The following is a 21540-nucleotide window of genomic DNA, read 5'->3' as shown; positions in this document are numbered from 1 at the left end:
AGGATGAGAATAAAAAAGAAGAAGTATTGAGGAGGAGTAAGAGAAGGGTCAGAAGAGGAAGGTGGACCATGAGGAGAATGTTAAAGGACAGAAGGACCAGGAGAAAGAGGACAAGAAGCAGGATATTGTGTGATTCTAGGCCACATGAGTAAGGACTTTGATGAGGGACAGAATGAAGAGATTACTGAAGATAAGGGTGCATGTTGCTCTAAGGGGAGCCTCAAAGATAATCAGTAGAAGCTTTCTGCCAAAGCCAATGCCCCTTAGTTCTTTACCTTGTTTTTAGATTTCATGTTCTGAGACTCAATTGTAGGGTTGATGAACTTGGTGAAAGACACCTGGGTGTCACAGCGTACCCTCTTCAGGTTGTTTTTTGTCTTGCACTGCTCCATCTTCAGAGAGCAGAAAGCGCACATCGGGCAGATCTCCTGGTGCTGGCGACCTTCACTGTCACAGACCTGGTAAAGGAACAAATCAGTCACATGGAACTAAATGTTGAAATTTTCAAGAAGGACTCTAGAAAGTACCCTGGTCTGGAATTCACTTGGGAGCAGCTCCTTCACCTCCCCTTGAATGCACAAAAAGAGCAGAGCATAGTAGAGAGGGTAGATTTCCGCTTGATGTAGATAAGATTTTGGGGCTGCCCACAGACAGAAAAAAGAGACTAGTCTTTTGCCCATCCTTCAATGGATACACTGGACTGTAGTCTGTGGGATACCCAAGACAGCAGGAGGAGAGAAAGGACTGGGGGGCATATTACCAACAACTAGCGAAAATTATCGCTAAATAAGCTAAGCGACATTTTTTCTATCGCCAAGTATCACCGGGTTTTATCGCTGAGATAACGTGCTATTAGCAACGTTTATTGCAAAAGCGATAAAAATCCCGGCGATAGCGGCGAAATCCATGAATATCGCTGAGAATACAGCGATATTCACGCATTATCGCTAACAGGGTCTTAGCCATTATATCCACCTCCCAATGGATATAATGGCTAAGAACTGGTCTGAGCAGGCGTTAGTTTCTAGCAATATTCGTGCTTAGCGCACATTTTTTTATCGCTTCGCCTATCTTGCTAATAGGCGATAGCGATGTCAGCGACTGCTTTAAGTTGCTAACAGGTTGGGTATGCCCACTTTGCATGTCATTAGCGATAAATATCGCTGACATGCAAAGCGGGCCCCAAACCGCTCGCTATCACCTACAAGCTGTCGCTAACTGATGTTAGCGACAGCTTGCTAATAATTTAATTGCCTATCACCTCCCTTGATAATATGCCCCTGGATTCCTTTGTCTGCCCTCTGAATGGACTCTGGGTATGTCGTGGAAGCAGGGGAATACTGGACTGAATTTCAGAATCTTATGGAAAAGACTCTAGTACACCAATTTCAGTACACCCTCAAATACACTTTATGGGTAGTGAACCCCGACCTTCTCAGATTTCATCCAATGACTGGAACAGAACGGAAATTGAATCAGGACTCATGAAATAAAACTTTTCTGAGGGTGGATGGAAGGATACCTGGACGTCCTAGCTTAGAGAAAATCTAGGACATCCAGAAAGAGGTATATGAGATATTAGGCCCTCCTCCAGAGCCAGATGGGAGTTTTTGAATGTTCACCCTCTTGAAGAAAAATCACAATATGCCCAAAGACCTAAGGTACAACAAAAAGTTCAAAGGATTAAATTTGTGCACAGACATGTTTACAAAAGCCATGTCTTACACAAAGAGAAGAGAGCAGATTTTTCCAAAGAGAGATGATAGAGTGGAGGCAAGTGGGAGTGCAGATACCTCGGCACTTCTGCTTTCTGCAGATGATTGGCAGGAGTAATAACCCCCCGCCCATCCCAGCACACTTTACCATATCTCCATATCCCAGCGCTTTTTCCTCAAACGTTTTCCAAGCCTGCACAGCAAAGTCGGTGGTGCAGGACCCCTGTAGCACCTTGGTACACATCATCGCCGAAGTGTCATCCTTTTCTATTGAGAAGAGGCTGCAGGGGTGGTAAAGAGACAATAGTTACCATTCATGTACAGCATCAGTGACAGCATGTCTAAAACCTAAGGCACCAAATAGTATTTCTGTGTCATTCAAAAAATTCTAACAGTCCTGCAACAATGCACTATAAGGGCTTGGCCTGCCTCACTGAGTGAAGATAAGGGGGACGGGCTTCAATGCTGGCCCCTAAGTGCCTGTTACACTTGAAGTTGAAGCAGATTGGCGATAGCGATGTTAGCGACTGCTTTCAGTCGCTAACAGGTTGGGTACGCCCACTTTGCATGTCATTAGCGATAAATGAAGCAGATTGCCCAAGCCTCCCTGAACATGAGAGACTGTCTGTGATTGGCATGGCAGCTCCCTGAACCCAAACCACCTTAATATGGATACATTAGGTGTATGGTCCAGGAGAAGACAGTATATGTGGCCCGGGACTGCCCCCGGAAGTGGGTGGCGGTATGGTCCAATTGGAATGAGTATCGTGGTAACCTATGTGAACCCCCTCGAATTACCCCCATTGACGAATTGCTTACAATTTGACTTATAGCTGAATTGGCACCAATCAAACTAGTACTGTACAAGAAAGATCTGTGTAAACTGTTTCTCCAATACGAATCATGTAATAAGTGTATTCCCTGTATGTGATGACCACCTGATTTTGTTCCTTTTCAATAAAAAGATTTATAAAAAAATATATATATGGATACATTAAACCACATATCTCTGCAGTGGATGATATTATCCAAAATTCTTCGTTCAGCTTGAATAGACATATATTTACTAAGATCACCAGATGACTGCATGCCAAAAGCCACAGATTTTCCTGGTGCAGGCTTTGCTTTTAAAAATCATTGCTTTCAAGTGTATTACTCCCATTTATTACAATGACCTGAACCATGCCGATAATTCCGAGAGTACAGTCTTAAATGAGGTATGTGGAAGGCCAAAATTAGAAACAAAGGGGAAGATTTAGGAAATGTTCATGCAACGCAGACCAGCAAGCAAAGATGTTGCACTGTGTTGCGTGAACAGGAGAGAGCTGGAAAGCACGATATCTACTAAGATATGGCAGCCTTCAGCTCTCCCCCTTGTGCTGGTACACTTGCAGCGGTAAACAACCTTTACAACGCGGTCAAAACACCGCAGTGCCATCACAACGCAGATTTTACAGCGCAAGTCGTTACCACGACTTGCACTGGAGGGCGCTCTAGACTAAGGAATAGTAGATTTACTATTCCAGCACCTTCCCTACTGTACGTAGGATGGAGTCGGAATAGTTAATCATACTATTCCTAAGTCCAGCACCCTACAGCGCAAGTCGTGGTTACGACTTGCGTTGTAAAAGCTGCGTTGTGATCTTTTTGATCACGTGGTAACATCATACATCCCTTGTAGCTGCCTAGCGACAACACTGGCACCTTTACGTCATGCTGCAAGGGTGGCTGCATTACAAGCATGATTGCTTTTTGTGCAGGAAGGTATACCTTGCTGCACAAAAACAATCCAAAGAGACAATTTCCTCTTTCTATGAGTGATGCAGAATGAAACATTATTTCTCCTCGCTATGCCTCTCTGTGGTAGGCATACTGATTTCATGCAATTACAGCTTTGCAAACCTTAGTAAATCAAGAATTGTGTGAAATTCATGGGTGGATGCACGGGAACGCACATGCTCCACTCATTGAACGCCTACTACTAAGAAATGGTACACAACACAGAGCTGATTAAGGCCTATGCAGCACCTGCCACATGTGATGCTCAATGGACTTGAAGCCTCAGGGTTTGAAGATAGTTTAACTAAACTACGGGGCATATTGCCAAGCAGGGCGATAGGCAATTATCGCCGCTTTAGCGGCCGTTTTCGGAAGCTAAGCGGCAATAAGGAGTTGTTTCTGTCCTGTAACTCCAGTTCTGTAGTAGGGGTATCTCTGTTATAGTCATAATCTAGTGAATAGTCCCGCCCATGTGCGTGGACCCCGGAGCAATCAAAAATAATCTCTTAAAGTGTCAAAAAATGCAGAAATGCATAGACACTTAAGAGAAATTTTAAAGACAGATAATGCAGCCAAAAAGGCTACACTGTCCAGTACTTCAACTAGAAATTCCACCATAAAATCCACAAAACAGCAAAGCCTGTACAGATTTCCATTGCTTTAACAGCAAACTCCCTCAGGAATGATAGAGAGAAGAACCTGGACAGACAAGCCCCATAGGCTGCCATTATGTGGCTTAAATAGGATACTGTGCCTTTAAGGAACCTTCCAGAACCTTCTCCCAGTATCCCAGAATGCATAGCAGGTCCAACTTAGTTTCAGTTCTTTTTGAAGGCGTAAAAACGCCAGACCTGTAGCATTATGTACCTGAACAAATCTCCACCGGGGAGGAGGGCGGGCGCTTATGACTATAACAGAGATACCCCTACTACAGAACTGGAGTTACAGGACAGAAACTACTCCTTCTGTAGTAGGGGATCTCTGTGTATAGTCATAATCTAGTGAATAGAATGGCAAGCCCATCCCCACATCAAACGGCGGTGGAGAATATGAAAATTACGCCACTATTGTGCGAACAAATTCCGCAGCGAAGCCTGCCCAACCTGAGCGTCTGCCCTGGCATCAGTGTCCAGGCAGTAATGCTTAGCAAAGGTATGGACCGACTTCCAAGTGGCCGCCTTGCAGATCTCTGCAAAGGGAACATTGCGAAGCATATCTGTCGTGGCAGCTTTGCCTCTGGTGGAATGAGCCTTAGGTTTACCCCCTAAGGTCTTATTAGCTTTGCAGTAACACCATTGTATACAGGACACAATCCATCTAGAAATGGACTGTTTAGAGGTAGCAAGACCTGTCCTGACTGAGCCATAATTAATGAACAATTGGTCAGACCTACGAATATCTTTAGTCTTATCAAGATAAAACTTCAGCACCCTCCTCACATCCAGGGAATGTAAAGACCTTTCCGCTGGAGATGACGGATTCTGAAAGAACGTAGGCAAAGTGATAGTCTGATTGATATGAAAATCAGAAACAACCTTGGGAAGAAATTTAGGGTGAGTACACATAACAACCTTAGCAGCATGAAACACAGTATAAGGTTCTTGGCAACACAGCGCCTGAATCTCTCTCACCCTGCGGGCCGATGTAATGGCCACGAGGAACGCCGCCTTCCAGGACAGGTGCTGCAACGAAGCCTTATGAATGGGTTCAAAAGGCTCCTTCATCAATCTGGACAGCACCACATTCAAGTCCCACGAAGGCGAAGGAAGCCTGACAGGAGGGCACACTTTCTTCAAGCCTTCCAAAAAATCTTTGATCACAGGGATCTGGAAGAAGGAAGTCTGTGAAGGGCCTTTCCTGTAGGCAGTCAAAGCAGCCAGATGAACCTTAATGGAATGGACATTAAGGCCCGACTGCGCCAGATGTAGTAGATATGGAAGGATAACATCTTCCTCGCATGTCGTAGGGTCATAGTTCTTAGACTTGCACCAGATGCAAAACCTCTTCCACTTGTAAGCATAAGAAGTCCTAGTGGAAGGTCGCTTAGCCTCCTTCAGTATGTCCATACAATCCTCTGGGAGATTCAGATGGCCATATTGCACTATTTCAGGAGCCATGCCGCCAAACTCAAAGACGAGAGGTTGGGGTGAACCATCCGCCCCCCGAACTTCGTGAGAAGGTCCGGCCTGCACGGCAGCTTCATGTGCGGAAGGAGAGAGCGGTGAAGCAGGTCCGTGAACCACCACTGTCTGGGCCATTCCGGGGCAATCAGGATCATCCGCGCCCTGGACTGGGACAGCTTGATGAGAACCGCCGGAATCAGGGGAATTGGTGGAAAAGCGTACAGAAAGCTGTTCGACCAGTTAATCCATAACGCGTTCCCCAGCGTCCCCGGCTGGTAGTACCTGGAGGCGAAGCCTCGGCATTTGCTGTTTTCGGCGGTGGCGAACAGATCCACGTCTGGAGTTCCCCACCTTGCGAAGACTTCTCCTAGTACTTCGTCGTTTATGACCCATTCGTGGTTTTCCTGAATGAGTCTGCTCAGTTCGTATGCCTGAACATTCTGCACACCTGGCAGATGGGTGGCCGTTATCGACAGTCCTCGAGCCAGAAGCCAGTGCCAGATCGCCTGCGCCTCCTGCGACAGAGTGCGCGATCTCGAGCCCCCCTGCTTGTTGAGGTAATACATCGTTGTCGTGTTGTCTGTCTGAACAAGCAGAGAGTTGGTCTGAAAGGACGGGTGAAAAGCCTTCAGTGCCAAGTGCACAGCCCTGAGTTCCAGGAAATTGATGTGGTACGTGGACTCCATCTGGGACCACGTCCCTTGAATTTGTAGGTCTCCGGAGTGCGCTCCCCAGCCCTGGAGAGAAGCATCCGTCACTATAGTCTGTGTGGGAATGTCCTTGTGGAAGGGAACCCCTCTGAGGAGATTCTCCTTCGAGCACCACCACTTCAGAGACTGAAGAGCATGCAGAGACAGTCGTATCTTGTCGTCCCAAGATCCTCTCCTCTGGTCCCATTGATCCTCCAAGCACTCCTGCAGCGGTCTCATGTGCAGCCGCGCATGTGGCGTCAGGAAGATACACGAGGCCATCGATCCCAGCAGAGAAGACACCGTCCTCACTGTCGTGGATGGAGTAGACATGAGAGCCTGAGCCTTCCGAAGGAGTGATAAACGTCGCTCTTCCGAAGGAGACACGCTTGCTGACAGTGTATTGATGGAGGCTCCCAAGTACTGGATGCGCTGGACCGGAATCGGGACCGACTTGGACATGTTGATGTGCAACCCCAGTTTGTTCAAGAGAACGCACGTCTTCTGGAAGTGCGCATGAGCTTCCGAGAAGGAGGAGGCCTTGATCAACCAATCGTCCAGGTACGGGTAGACAAACACCTTGTTCTTCCGCAGGTGTGCTGCTACCACTGCCATACATTTCGAGAATGTCCTGGGTGCAGACTTCAGCCCGAAGGGCAGCACCGTGTACTGATAGTGATTGGTGCCGACTTGAAAGCGCAGAAACTTCCTGTGTTTGCATGCAATGGGCACGTGGAAGTATGCGTCCTGTAGATCTATGGCACACATCCAATCTCCTCGTTGCAGCTGAGGGTAGATCTGATGCAACGACAGCATGCGAAACTTTTCTCTGCGAATCCACTTGTTTGCCTGTCGCAAATCCAGAATGGGCCTGAATTTGTTTTTGTCCTTCTTGCGGACAAGAAAGAACCGAGAGTAAAGACCTCTTCCTCTTTGAGACAGAGGTACGTCTTCTATCGCCCTTTTCCTTAGCAGAATGTCTGCCTCCGCCTGAAGCTCGCGCAGTTGATACTGCGAGCTGACGGGAGGAATCGATGGAGGAGGGCTGGTGAAACGCAGACTGTATCCATTGCAAACAATATTCAGCACCCACTTGTCCTGAGTAATTTTTCTCCACTCTGCCAGAAAAAATTGAACGCTTCCCCCCACCGGAGCGGGTAACGGACGAGGGGGAAGTAACAGCTCAGGGTCGAGACCCGGCCGGGCCCTTGGAAGCGGTAGAGGACTGCTGTCTACCTCTACCCCCCTGGCGTTTCTGGAAGGGCCTTCTGTACTGCTGCTGCTGTTGCTGCTGCTGATGTTGTCCGGCAGACTGCCCCCTTCCACGACCCTGCGACCCGAACCGCCGTTGGAACTGGCGGTAGGGTTTCTTCTCCTTGGGCTTCTCCAAGCCCACCGCCGTCAGGGTCTCCGCCTCGGCCTTCATCCTGGCCATCTCGTCATCCGCGTGTTTTCCGAAGAGGGTATCTCCGGAAAACGGGAGATTCGCCACACGTTGTTGTGCTTCCGGTTTAAGTGACGTCAACCTGAGCCAAGCATGGCATCTCTGGTTAATCCCGTGGCAGTATCCGTGCGCAGACAGCAAGGAGATATCCGCCGCGGCGCTGATGGCCTGGTTAGAGACCAGCATCCTCTCCTGGACGATCTCCATGAAGTCCTCTTTGCGGTCTCGAGGAACGAGGTCTGCAAACTGCTCCATTGAGTCCCACAGTGCACGGTCGTAACGTCCCAACAACGCCGAGTCACTGGCAGCTTTCATCGAAGAGGAGGACGTACCACACGCCTTCCGACCAGCAGAGTCGATCCAGCGGCTCTCCTTGTCTGGAGGCACCGTGGATGCAGGGGAGGAGGCATGAAGCTTCCGGGCCGCCGTCACAATTACCGAATCCGGCACCGGGTCCTTTCTCAAGAAGGCTGGGTCCGAGTCCGGAGCTTTGTACTTTTTGAGGAGCCTGGAAGGCGCAGACTTCACCACTGCCGGTGTCAGGAAGAGCTGTTCAGCCGGCTCGAGGAGCCCCGGCACCAGAGGCAGCAGGGGGCGAGACATGTGTTTTTTATGTAATGTCTCAAAGATCACCGAAGTCGAAGGTGTAGGCGCTTCAACCTTGATCCCCAACTTCGCCGCTCCACGCAGGAGAACCTCCTGGAATGTGCCTATATCGTCTATCGGGGACACTCTAGTCTCCGGCGAATCAGACAGTGTGGGAGAGTAAGAACGGGTCCCAGATGCAGAACGTGACCTGGACCTACGCCTCCTATGGCGATGCCTGGATCTCGATGAAGAACCACGTCCACTCCTAGATCTGTCCCTTCTCCCCGAGCGAGACCTCGATCTCTTGGGTCGCGGACGTTCCGCTGGACGTACCGGCTTCGACGGCGGCCGGAACACGTCCCTCGACGTCGACGGGCGACGTTTTCTCAACCCAGAGCCCTGGGGAGACCGGGAACTGGCCGTGGACCTCCCTCTCGACGTCGTGGTCATCGCAACTGACCCAGACGGAGATCTTGGGCGCGGGCTGTACTTCCTGCCCCTGGGGAGCCCTCCAGAGGCCTCAGCATGGGCAGAAGGAGCCCCTCCTGATCCACCTCGTGCCTTCAATCTTCTTTCTTCAAGTCCCTGAAGTCGCTACAGATCACACAGTCCTCAGGGATGTGGGAAGAGGGAAGGCAGAGGATACAGACCTCATGGGGGTCTGACTTGGCCTTCTTCCTGGAGCACTCCGGGCAATTGTCAAATAATGCTGGCATCATGGACAATAAAAGAGTGCAGGAACCCAAGAAGAAAGTCACTAAAGTACTTTAAAAGCACCAAAAATCGAATTTAGTGTAAAAACACCAACAAAACCCTTGAAAAGGGAGAGCTCAATGCTCCAGGGTCCTGCTTGCAGGAGCCGGAAAAAAGAACTGAAACTAAGTTGGACCTGCTATGCATTCTGGGATACTGGGAGAAGGTTCTGGAAGGTTCCTTAAAGGCACAGTATCCTATTTAAGCCACATAATGGCAGCCTATGGGGCTTGTCTGTCCAGGTTCTTCTCTCTATCATTCCTGAGGGAGTTTGCTGTTAAAGCAATGGAAATCTGTACAGGCTTTTGCTGTTTTGTGGATTTTATGGTGGAATTTGTAGTTGAAGTACTGGACAGTGTAGCCTTTTTGGCTGCATTATCTGTCTTTAAAATTTCTCTTAAGTGTCTATGCATTTCTGCATTTTTTGACACTTTAAGAGATTATTTTTGATTGCTCCGGGGTCCACGCACATGGGCGGGACTATTCACTAGATTATGACTATACACAGAGATCCCCTACTACAGAATTCTATCGCTCTATTAGCAATCTGTCGCTAACAGCTGTTAGCGACAGCTTTAGGCGATAGCGAACGGTTTGGGTCCCGCTTTGCATGTCAGCGATATTTATCGCTAATGACATGCAAAGTGGCCGTACCCAGCCTGTTAGCGACTGAAAGCAGTCTCTAACGTTGCTATCGCCTATTAGCAAGGCAGGCGTAGCGATGGAAATATTCCCGCTATCGCCAAAAACTAACGCCTGCTCTGTGACCAGTTCTTAGCCATGTTATCCAATGGGAGGTGGATAACATGGCTAAGAGCATTTTGTTGTTAATGCGTGAATATCGCTGTATTCTCAGCGATATTCACGATATCGCAGGAAAATGTATTGCTTTTGTGATAAACGTTGCTAATAGCACGTTATCTCAGCGATAATTTCCGGCGATGCTTAGCGATAAAAAATTCGTTGCTAAGCCCAGTTAGCGATAAATATCGCTAATCGTTGGTAATACGCCCCTACGTGCTGTAAGAAAACAAGTTACTTACCTGTAACTTTAGTTCTCCAGTATTGGAATCTTTCATAGATTCACATGCCTGAATCATTCCCCGTCGTCGAGACGGGAGTATCCGGTATATAAAAAAGCAGTGCTTAGTAGTGTAGCAAACTGAAAAGAGGCCTAGGCCCATTTCCCTTTTGCAACCCATAGCCTTTGTTATGTAAAAAAGGCCCAAACTTTTCCCTGAACCAATCAGAGCTCCTCACCCTCTAGAACACTCCTGAGAGAACCTTCTGCCCCTCAGATTTTTCGCGCACTTGTGCATATAACACACTTCTTGTGCTAAACCCGAGGTGAGCCTCTCAGGGGAGGAGGGTGGGTGCATGTGAATCTATAAAAGATTCCAATACTGGAGAACTAAAGTTATAGGTAAGTAACTTGTTTTCTTACTCCAGTATTGGAACTTTCATAGATTCACATGCCTGAATCAGAATAGCGAGCAGTGAAAAAACAAAGCACATTTACCTGATACATTACATAACCATGCAATACCATTAGAAAATGAAGCATAATCTCATATACATATATACATACTTATATAAAATGTGACTTTGTAAACAAGAGAAAATTATGGATGGAGGGATGCAAGAAAGGCTCACCGTTACTGGATGATATTCCCCAGTACCGCCTCTCCCACCGCCGCATCCGATTCTGCGGCTGCCTCCAAGCAGTAGTGCCTGGTGAAGGTGTGCGTAGATGCCCAGGTTGCTGCTCTGCAGATATCCTGGATTGGCACTCCAACAAACAATGCAGTGGATGTGGCCACTGCCCTCGTGGAATGGGCACGGACTCGTGCATTCAAAGGCTTTCCAGCAGCTTGATGACAGTAGACAATTGCACTGGAAATCCATCTGGCAATTCCCCTCTTTGACAGCGGGAAGCCTTTCCTGGGTGCACTGAAGGCGACAAATAACTGGGAAGACTTGCGAAACGCCTTAGTTTCTTTCAAGTAAAATCTCTGAACATCCAGCGAGTGTAATACTCTTTCTGCCGCTGTTGATGGATGAGGAAAGAAACGCTTCAGCACCAATGGTTCGTTCAAATGAAAATCCGTTGGCACCTTCGGAATGAACTTCGGGTTTGTCCTAAGAATCATTTTATCCTCTTGAAATTGCAAGAAAGGCTCCTGAATCGTGAGCGCTTGTAGTTCACCTACTCTTCTCGCTGAAGTCAATGCAATGAGAAGAGCCACTTTCCAGGACAAGAACTTCAGGTCTGCCCTGTGTATCGGTTCAAATGGTGGCTTCAACAATTGAGAGAGTACAATATTCAGATTCCATAAAGGTGGTGGAGGCTTTACTGGTGGAAAGACTCTGAATATCCCTTTCATGAATTGATTGATAATCCTTGAGGACCATAAAGATGGGCCTGACGATGACCTCCTGTAGTGGGATAACGCAGCCAAATGCACCTTGATGGAGGCGTGTGCTAATCCTGACTTTGCTAACAGCAGAATGTAAGGTATAATTTGATGAGGTGCAGCAGTAAGAGGGTGAACATCATGTCTCTTACACCACAAACAAAACCTCTTCCATTTCATCCTGTAGGTTTTGTTGGTACTCTCCGCTCTGGCCCTGGACAGGATCTGCCTACATTCATGTGAGATGTTCAGATGGCTAAACTCACAGTGTTCAGGAGAAAGGCTGCTAATCGCAAGGATTTCGGGTCCGGAGGGCGCACCTGCCCCTTGGACATTGTCAGAAGCGATGGAATCAGGCGCAACCGAATTGGACGGTCCTCCGACAGTAGCAGCAGTTCCGTGAACCAGTGTTGTCTGGGCCACCACGGGGCTACTAGGATCAGCCTGCACGGCTCCTTCTTGATCTTCACCAGTACGCGGGTGTGAGAAGTTGGCCTGGTATATGATGCTCACTAGTTCTAGTGATCACCTTGTACCATGCCAAGCAACCCTTATGGTGCAGGTTGTAAAGTCAACCTTATAGACAAGCTATCCTAGGGGTAGCATGGACTAAGCAGTCTTAGGCTAAACTCTGTAAAGGCATGTGAAGCAAGCTGTTTTACCATACACAATCCCTTGAATACCAAATGAAAGGACACCACACAGATATATATTGAAAATATATATAGATTTATTACTACAAATATCCCTGATACTCTTTATGAGCACAGAAGCAAATGCGTTAAAACAAAACACAGTTTAAATACACAAAAGTTGCACAATTAAGGATGAGCCCTAGGGGCCACCTAAACCATATACTAAGAAAGTGGTATAAGAGATGCCACTTGGACAGGAAATAGGCCTAGGGCCTGGGGAATCGCTGGAGCTGTTCGGGACTAACAGTGAAGAAGTCGGGAAAGGCCCGCGGGACTCGGGTGCAGTGTTTAAAGTGCACGCACTCACCAATGCAAAGTCTATGGTGCGTAAAAAGTACAAAGTTAGTTAGAAAGGAACCTTCCGAGTGACCTAGAAAGCTGAAACTTTAGACACAGGCCCTAGAGGTGTGTACCAGTGTGGGAACACCGGCGGAGCTGAGTTACCTCACCCACAGGAAGCGGGTGCATAGGGTCGAAGTAGTGTCGGGTTTCGTCACGCAGGTCGATGGTGCTTGGAGCTGAAGATGCTGCAGGCGGCTCGATGTGAAGAGTTCCGGTGGATCCAAGGGTGGATCTGAAGAGGTGAAGACCTGAAAGCAGAGGGGACAATGTTCAAAGTCACTAGCCAGTGACTACCGTGGAACCAGAGTGGAACCAGGCAATGTCGGGCGCAAACAGGTGATGTCGTGTAGCTTCTCTCTGCAGCCACGTGGACACGAGGGGTCGAAGACGTCCAGGAGTCGGTCACGAGCTGTCCCACGCAGGCTTCTCGCTGTTGGCGGTGTCGCGACTTGATAGAAGCAAACAGGCCTTGGCTAATGCAAGCCACGCAGGAATCGAAAAAGGCTTGTTACTCGGACCAGCAAGGTCAGAGCAGGTGCTCCTTTTTACAGGAGCAAGAGCAAGTCTGGAGCAACCAGACCTGCAGCGAAAGTTGTAGGTTTTGTCGCCAAGATGGCCACTAGCCGCGTGGCAAGTGGACGGTTAGGCGCGTCGAGTGGCACACTGCAAAAGGGCCCCACGCAGATCGTGGAGATGCTGGGGGGCTGATCTTCGGTGCAAGGGCTGCTCGAGGTTGAGGCTTCTCAAACCCCAAAGCACAGCGTCGAGGCTGCCTCTGATGCTGCGCAGTCAGCGTTTCGGGGGTCTTCCAAGATGTCCGGTCCCACGTCTCTCGGTGCCTCCACGGGTCCCTTCTTTGCAGGGACTGTGGATCGGGCGGTGAAAAGTCTGGGAGTCTGGGTCTTGTCAGGCTCTGGGCTCGGGCTCCGGCGGGAGGCGGCGGCAAAGCAGATGTCGAGTTGCTGGTTGGTGCCTGTATTCACAGGGTGGTCACTCCTTGGCCACAAGGGAGATTCTCTTCCGTCTTCTGTGCAGCAGAATGTCGAAGTCCAGTCTTCTTCTGTATTTCAAGTTGATTCAGGATGATCTGAAGTCTCAGGACACAGCTCCCACTCTTATTCGAATCTGGGGGGCCGGATCACCTACTAGGTCCCTCCTCTGGGTGGGACCAGGAAGGGGGGTGGTTACACCCCCTTTCCTTTGTCCAGTTTCGCGCCAGGACTGGGGCTGGAAAGCCCCAGCACCGGTTTGAACTGGCCTATGCACAGGGACACCTTGTGTGCCCCAGGCATGTCTGATTCTATTCAGCCCTGTCCTACCCAATACACAAAATCCTGTCTGGAGTGGTGCTAGCACCTCCCCAGGCAGGAAACCCTTTGTCCAAGCTGCCCTCGCTGGAAGGACTCCCAGCAGCAGGATGTCAGACTTGTGTCTGTGGTGGCAGCATCCATTTTGGGATGCTAAGGCTCTGTTTAACTTTAACCGGGGTTCAGGCTAGGTACATGTCGTGTCCCTCTAGAAGGGTGGAATGCTACCCCCGTCGCCAGAACTGGCGAGGGGGTAGTATTCCAATTCGTATGACACCTTACTCGACATGTTTTGATAAAGCCAAACCCAAGATAGCATTTAACCGCGAGGTTCATAATGCACTTAAGAGTATATGGTATGGCAATATCATGAAACAGCTAAAGGACATGGTTCCGAAAGCTGCAGACAGGCTCAGCTCATGCCAGAGCACCATCTCACATATTTCCAAGCACTCTGCCTCCAGGATTGATGAGGCCTTCCATAGGAGTGACTGATAGGAACATATGTGTCCATTTTAGGTTAGGTATAGGCATACTACACCTAAGTAAGGGGTGGTTACACCGACTTACCCCAGCTGAGTGATCAGCCAGTTGTGTCAAATATGGAGGCCAGGCCAGGGGTGGCACAATACATGCGGCAGCCCCTGGTAGGCCTTGGAAGCACCTATGCCCTGGGTACCTGGGTACACTGTTACAGGGGCCAATAAGGTGAACCAGTTCCAATTGTGTATGTACCTAAGGTACATGGAGTCCATTTTAAGGAGAGAGCAATTAGCCTGGGGCCCTGAATAGCAGGATCCCAGGCCAACTATGTCAAAAACCAGCTAAACACCAGGCAAAAAGTTTGGGGGTAACCATAGTCAGATATCCACCTTCCTACAGCGGGGAGAAGAGGAATTGGAGGAAAACCATAGGAAAAGATGCCGGACCATGCCATGGAAAACGCATTCCCCCAAGATCCCTTCTGGGGAAGCCAGCTTGCGAAGTACTGGCGTTGCCTGTTTTCCATTATAGCGAAGAGGTCCACCATCGGTGTTCCCCATCTCCGAAAGACGCTCTCCGGGATCTCCTGGTCTAGCTCCCATTCGTGGCAGGACGATTTTAGCCTGCTGAGAGTATCCGCCTTGATGTTTTGATCCCCCGGGAGGTGTTCTGCTGTCAATGATATTTCCTGCTGAATCGCCCATTCCCATATCTCCTGGGCTTCCTGAGACAGGGAGAGAGATCTTGTTCCCCCTTGCTTGTTTCCATAATGCATCGCCGTGGTGTTGTCTGTTCTTATCAACACCGGCGCACCTTTTATCCTTGGCAGAAAAGCCAGTAATGCCAAGCGGATCGCTCTGAGCTCCAGCAGATTTATATGTAATTGCTGCTCCTCTGCCTTCCAACGGCCGCTGACCTGAAGGTCCTGAAGGAAAGCTCCCCATCCTTCTAACGACGCATCTGTCGTTACCACTAGCGGAGCTGCTCTTGCTAGAAACGTCAGTCCTTGAGACACATTTGCCTTTTGCATCCACCACTTTGCTGCCTGCAGCATGACTGGTGTCACTTTTATTGTATCCTCGAAGGATCCCTCCACCTGACGCCATTGGAGATCGATCTGTTCCTGCCATGGTCTCATCCTTAGCCTGCAGCAAGGTACCAGTGGAATACAAGAGGACATTGTGCCCAGTAAGGGTTTGTACCTGCGGACTGAAAGAGACTTTCTTTTTCCCAAGTCTTGGAAGAGGGACACAATCCTCATTTGTCTTTCCACCACGTCCTCTTGGAGTTGATTTTGTGTATCCTCCTGACTGACGCTGGTTATATTGCTGACGGTACGGCTGCGATGAGGACTGATAAGAAGATGAGTACCTCCCTTGTTGGTATCCTCCTCTGTACGAGGATTGCCCTCTACCCCTGGAGCCACGAAAAGGGGTTTTTCTGTACTGCAGTGTTTCCAGAGCATTTGCCGTATCAGTATCCTTCTTGATACTTTCCAGCGTATCATCTATATGCTTCCCAAATAATTCTTCTCCATTGAAAGGGAGGTCTAAGATTTTGTTTTGTACCTCCGGCCTAAATGCTGTTGCTCGCAGCCAACACTGCCTGCGCAGGACTGCAGCTCCCCCCAGGGATCTAAAAGCCGTGTTCGCTATATCCATAGCGCAGTCTATGACTTCAGCCGAAGTCCTCTCTCCTTCCATGAGAATTTTCTTTGCCTCCTGCTTCTCTGGATCTGGCACCAGGTTAACGTATGGAAACAGGTCGCACCACATCTGCCTGTCATACCTCCCCAATATTGCAAGGGCATTAGCTGCTCTTACAAGCAGAGCAGACATTAATGAGAAACGCTTCCCTGTGTTATCCAACCTTCTGCCCTCCTTGTCTGGAGGTGTTGCAATCGGAGCAGATGGGTTCCTGGATTTCTGTTGTGCCGCCTGCGTGATAACAGAATCAGGTTTGGGATGACCTAAAAGGCAAGATGGAGCATCTACTGGTGCTTTATACTTTTTATCCAGTCTGGCCTGAACCGGTGTTACCGTCGCTGGCGTCTCCATGGCCTTCAATCCTTCTTTCCAGATATGAGACACTATAGGTAAAGATCATACAGATCTACGATACGAGTCTTTAAAGTCATATAGAAAACATTCCGTTTTCTCTTCCGTCATGGTCAGTGCAAACCTCTTAGTGGCTCTCTCCATTAAATTATGAAATCCACCAATGTCCTCCAGTGGAGAGTCCACTGGTCTCTGCGGAGGAGTTGCAGGTGATGGGCGATGTAGTCATTCCATTCTGCACTTGTATCCGCAATCTCACCATCCTCCTTATCCTCATCCGAGGTATCGTGGTGTGTTGTCGGTGGTGGGGACCTAACTGTAGGTTCCGGCACAATCTCTCGCCTACGAATCGGAGTCCCTGGAGCCGATCGTGGACGTGGAGTAGCCTCCATGGCCTGTTGAGTGACAGGAGTCACTGGGTATCTTCTCCTATAATCCTCCAACATTCCTTGGAGATCCTTCAACAAAGAGGATGGTACACTGGTCATCTCCTCTCGTTGCTGTTGTCGATATCTGTGTTGTTCTTGGGGTTGTTCTTGATAAACCCCATATTCTTCCTCAGAATCTTCTTCTTGGTACTTGACCTGTAATTGCGACGGGCTACTGGCAATACCATACTCATCATCCTCCTCCGAGTCTTCCTCTTCCAGTAAGTGAGAAGGTAGCAATGGGGAAACCTTGCTTGGAGATGTAACCTCAGGTGTTATAGGTTTTTTCCAAGGCACCAACCTTTTTTCTGGTGTTTTTTCCCTCGTCGACGAGCCCGTCGACGAGATTCCCATCGCCGTCGTCGACCAAGTCATTGTCGTCGACGCTACCGTTGTAGTGACCGTCGACGCTGTCCTCGTCGACATCGTCGTCCTCGTCGACGCTGCCGTCGACACTGCCGTCGTCGACGCTGCCCTCGTCGCCGCCGCCGTTGACACTGACGTCGACGCCTTCGTCGACGGTGAACCCGACGACGATATAGTCGTCGACGGTGAAATCGTCGACGCTGTTTTCTCACCAGCCTTATCGACGGAGGTGTTTTCGTCGTCGTCGATGGTCCCTTTTTAGTCGACGGAGCTGATTTCTCCTCAGAAGGCGCAGAAGAAGATCGTTTGATGGTAATCTTGATCTTCTGAGGTGACTGTGGTGGATCTGAGGTGGAATTTGCTCCTTTCACCTCACCAGCAGATCCCTTCTTCCCCTTAGATGATACTGAAGGGGATTTTGAGGGACTGCGCCCTGAAGACCCTGGAGTGGTCTTTTTTTGGGGCCTTCTCAGGTCTTTCCCCTGAGGAATGTGTCTGAGGAGATCTACTTCTCTTCTGAGATCTGTTAGACGCCACAGATTCCTCCTCGCTCTCACTTGAGAGGATTTCCTTCCTGGCTTTGACTTTCTGAAGCCAGATCAGCAGCCTTCCCTCACGATCTCTCAAGGTCTTATTTGAAAAGGTACGACATACCTTACAATCTGCTGCCTTATGGTCTGGATAGAGACAGTAGATGCAGTCCTTGTGAGGGTCATCTGTAAACAGCCTTTTCTTGGAGCAGGTTGAATAAGCTCTAAATAAACCTTTTTTTCTCCTTCTCAGACATGGTTGATGAAAAAACTTCCAATTCAAGCCAAAATACTGTAGAAATAAAGATTTTGAGCAGAGCTCAAAGGAGACTCCCTAGCACAACGTGCTGTAGAAAAATCTGAGGGGCAGAAGGTTCTCTCAGGAGTGTTCTAGAGGGTGAGGAGCTCTGATTGGTTCAGGGAAAAGTTTGGGCCTTTTTTACATAACAAAGGCTATGGGTTGCAAAAGGGAAATGGGCCTAGGCCTCTTTTCAGTTTGCTACACTACTAAGCACTGCTTTTTTATATAGCGGAGACTCCCGTCTCGACGACGGGGAATGATTCAGGCATGTGAATCTATGAAAGTTCCAATACTGGAGTAAATATCTTTTAAACTGCTTCTTGGGACCCCAGCCCAAGAAGACATTGATTTGACCATCTGGTGAACAAGACCTGAAGAGAAACACCTTAATATCAGGTGATGGAACCCAGAGGAACCAATATTCCAAAGGTGTTGTTTGATGACAATAATTGAATTTCTCTGGAAGAAATCTAAACGTAAAAGACCAAATCCTAATACACTTTGCAGTAAAGTGGGTAAAGAATAGAGGGCTGATGTAATTTCAGTCTTAAACCTTAAAGGCAGCATTTTGCACCCAGACAAGTGCTAATATAAGACATATGGAGTTTGACACTGAGATGCAACTGTAAATGGCAAACAGTAAATCCCAGTCTCCTGCAATGATGACTGAGATTAATTTTAGCATTACATCCATCACTTGCTTGTTTTAAATTTTTTCAGTCCTCTAAACTGCTATCAGTTAATCCAATCCTCAAAGATAGCCTTACCAGCTATTTCCTTTTCTAGGCAGTAACTCCCAAACTGAGTTCAAGAACAGGGAGTATACTGTGCTATGGGTATACAAGGCAAACTCCTGCAGAAGCCACCTTGCAAGCCAATGGAATGAATACGAAGCAGGAATCTGCCCTCTAAGGAAACTGCAAGTTGGAAGCAAAAGCTACAGATGGAAAAAACCTCCAGAATTGGCAAAAACAACAGCCCAGCCGAGCCACGAGGAGTAAAAGGGGATGAGAGATACCAAACCATGGAATCAATAGGGCAAAAAGGAGAGAACTGGGCAAAAATACCGATGAGCAGGGCAACATACTCAATGCTGTTCCTGCAGCGTCTAAAAACCCTAACTTAACTGAAAAAGAAGAATAAGAACTGCAGGAAGCAGTTCCATCATGATGGCTTTAGCTAAACCCACCCAAAACTGAGGAGCGGTGGCTAGGATGGATTGGGATAAAGACTAGGAACCCCAGCCCATTGTGGTGCTGTAACTTCCTGCCCTATCTTTACCCTTGCAAGGATGTATGGAAATTCCGGGTCCCCCTTGAGCCCCAGACCAACACTGGACCAAGGACTCATCTCTGAAGATGGGGGAAGACCCATATAGGCACTTAACCTGTCCGCAGCTGTCCGCAAGAGTAACTGTCTTCGAAGACACGCCTGTGGTGCATATCTAACACTGTTTGGTCAAATCACTATGGGCTAGATGTAGGTAACTGAAATTTACCAATTCTAAAATACCAAATTTTACCAATTCGGTATTTTAGAATCGGTAAATTCAATGTAGATAAATATTCTGTAAGTATTACCGAATCGGTACGATTCAGTATTTACTGAATCTGTATTTACCGATTCGGTAATTGCCATTCATTCCAATGGGCCTGGAGAAGAGCCAAAGATCATGGCGCTCCAGATCGGCCAGCCCACGATGGGACTCAATCCGGGACACGGCTGCACGTTGAGGACTTTGATTGCGGTACCATGACCTGCAGAACTGTAACGTATACTGTGTTTTTGATGTTTATATTTTTCTCAGTTCCAATGTGGGAGGGTATTCACATCGATCCAGTGACTCTGGGACTCTGCTGCTGGACTTTGGGCGCTCCATATCTGCAGGGGCCTCATGATCGGGGGCAGCACTGGTACGGTGGCTGGAGCTGGGGCCGGCTCACGTTCTCCCTAACAGAGTTTCTTCGGGGGGTGGGGCGGTTCCCTCACTCCGGGGCTGGGGTTGGACGAAAGGCGCTCTGCTAATTGGGGCAGTGGGTAGTTTGAAACCTACAGAGCAGGGAGCAGGGAGGTGGGGTCAGTTCCTTGGGGAGGGAGAGATGAGTCCAGGTGGGCCGGGAAGGGAGGGAGGTGTGGCTGTGGTCTGGAGGGGGGAGGGGGGTGGAGCCAAAGGGGGGAGGACAAAGGGAGGTAGGGGGTGGGGGGGGAGGGGAGGGGGTGGTGAGGTGTTTTTTGGAATTGGTGAGGGGGGGAAGGTTTGATTGGCCACACTTGACTGGTTCTGAGGAGTTGCACTGGCATGCAGGGATCCCGGGGTCTGAGCGGACTGTGAAATGCGGATATGGCTAAGAAATGGGACAAAAGCCTCAAGTTGCTGAGTTGGAACGTTAATGGGCTGGGGGACAAACTAAAACGCACCATGGTATTACAGTTTGTTAAGCGCCACATGCCCGATATTGTGATGTTGCAGGAGACTCATCTGTTAGGTAACACATGCCATGCCCTGAATAGGTACGGTTACACCTTGGCAGTCCACTCTGGCTTTACCACAGGGTCCCGGGGCGTAGGTATCCTGCTCGGACGCAATCTCCCATTTCTTCCAGACCACACAGACACTGACCTGCAGGGCTGCTTCGCCACAATTTCGGGGAAATGGGAGGGGCGCAGGCTCACTCTGATATCCACCTATGTACCGCCGGGACTCCAGTCGCAAGCATACACAGACCTTGGTAAACTCCTTCTTTCTCTCCCGGATAGGCAGTTGTTTATAGGAGGGGATTTTAACGTGGTAGTTTCCGGGGCTTTGGATAGGCATCCGGCCAGAGATACACCCAGGGGACAAAGATGGCCTGGTGATTTCCTAGAGACATTTGGCCTCACGGATGTATGGCGCTTGGCACACCCTACCGACACACAATATACTTTTTTCTCGGGACCACACCACTGCTTCTCCCTCCTTGATTATATCCTTACTCCCCTGCACCGAGACACAGAGGTGCGTGCGGCAACACACCTGGCGTGAAGCATTTCTGATCACTCACCAGTGTCGGTCTACATCACCGTCGGGAATAGACGGGAGGGATGTGCCGTGCCTATAAATGCCTGGTACCTACGCAATGAGGACCTCCGTAAGGCACTGACCCTCTCCATAGTCAACTATTTCAATAGTAACGACGGCTCGGTGGACTCGGCGGTTACCTTATGGGAGGCCTTTAAAACGGTCCTCAGAGGAGAGGCCCTGTCGGCAATTGCTGGACGGCGTAAGGAGAGGGAGGCGCAACTGGTGGAGGTAGAGGCCGACCTAGGGGCATTGGAGGAGGTGGCGCATACGAACGATACACCCGAGGCGCGTCATCGGCTCTCCTTGAAAACCGCGGAATATCAGGCGATAGTCACAGAGGCAGTGTAAGAAATGGGGTTACCAAATCTCCAGGGGGGTAGCACGGAACCAAGCGGGCAGGCCAAACTTCGGAGGACATGTGAAGCACTCACGCAGTACCCACAGACGACACACCAGGCACACCAC

At 49.1% G+C, this 21540-nt stretch overlaps 1 protein-coding gene across 1 annotated transcript in view; it reads right to left on the bottom strand.

Annotated features, from left to right (window-relative positions):
• Positions 1-263: 263 nt before the first annotated feature.
• The window catches only part of LOC144768939 (uncharacterized), a 707478-nt gene continuing 686201 nt past the window's right edge, over positions 264-21540 (bottom strand). The window contains exons 10-11 of the mRNA XM_078652943.1: positions 1864-1996; positions 264-458 (exon numbers count right to left, since the gene is read on the bottom strand). Of these exons, the coding sequence (XP_078509069.1) occupies positions 264-458; positions 1864-1996 (328 nt within the window). The remainder of the gene's footprint in view (positions 459-1863; positions 1997-21540) is intronic.

Source organism: Lissotriton helveticus, chromosome 7 (genome assembly GCF_964261635.1).
Source record: "Lissotriton helveticus chromosome 7, aLisHel1.1, whole genome shotgun sequence".
Classification (NCBI taxonomy): domain Eukaryota; kingdom Metazoa; phylum Chordata; class Amphibia; order Caudata; family Salamandridae; genus Lissotriton; species Lissotriton helveticus.
This window is presented reverse-complemented; position numbering and strand designations above follow the sequence as displayed.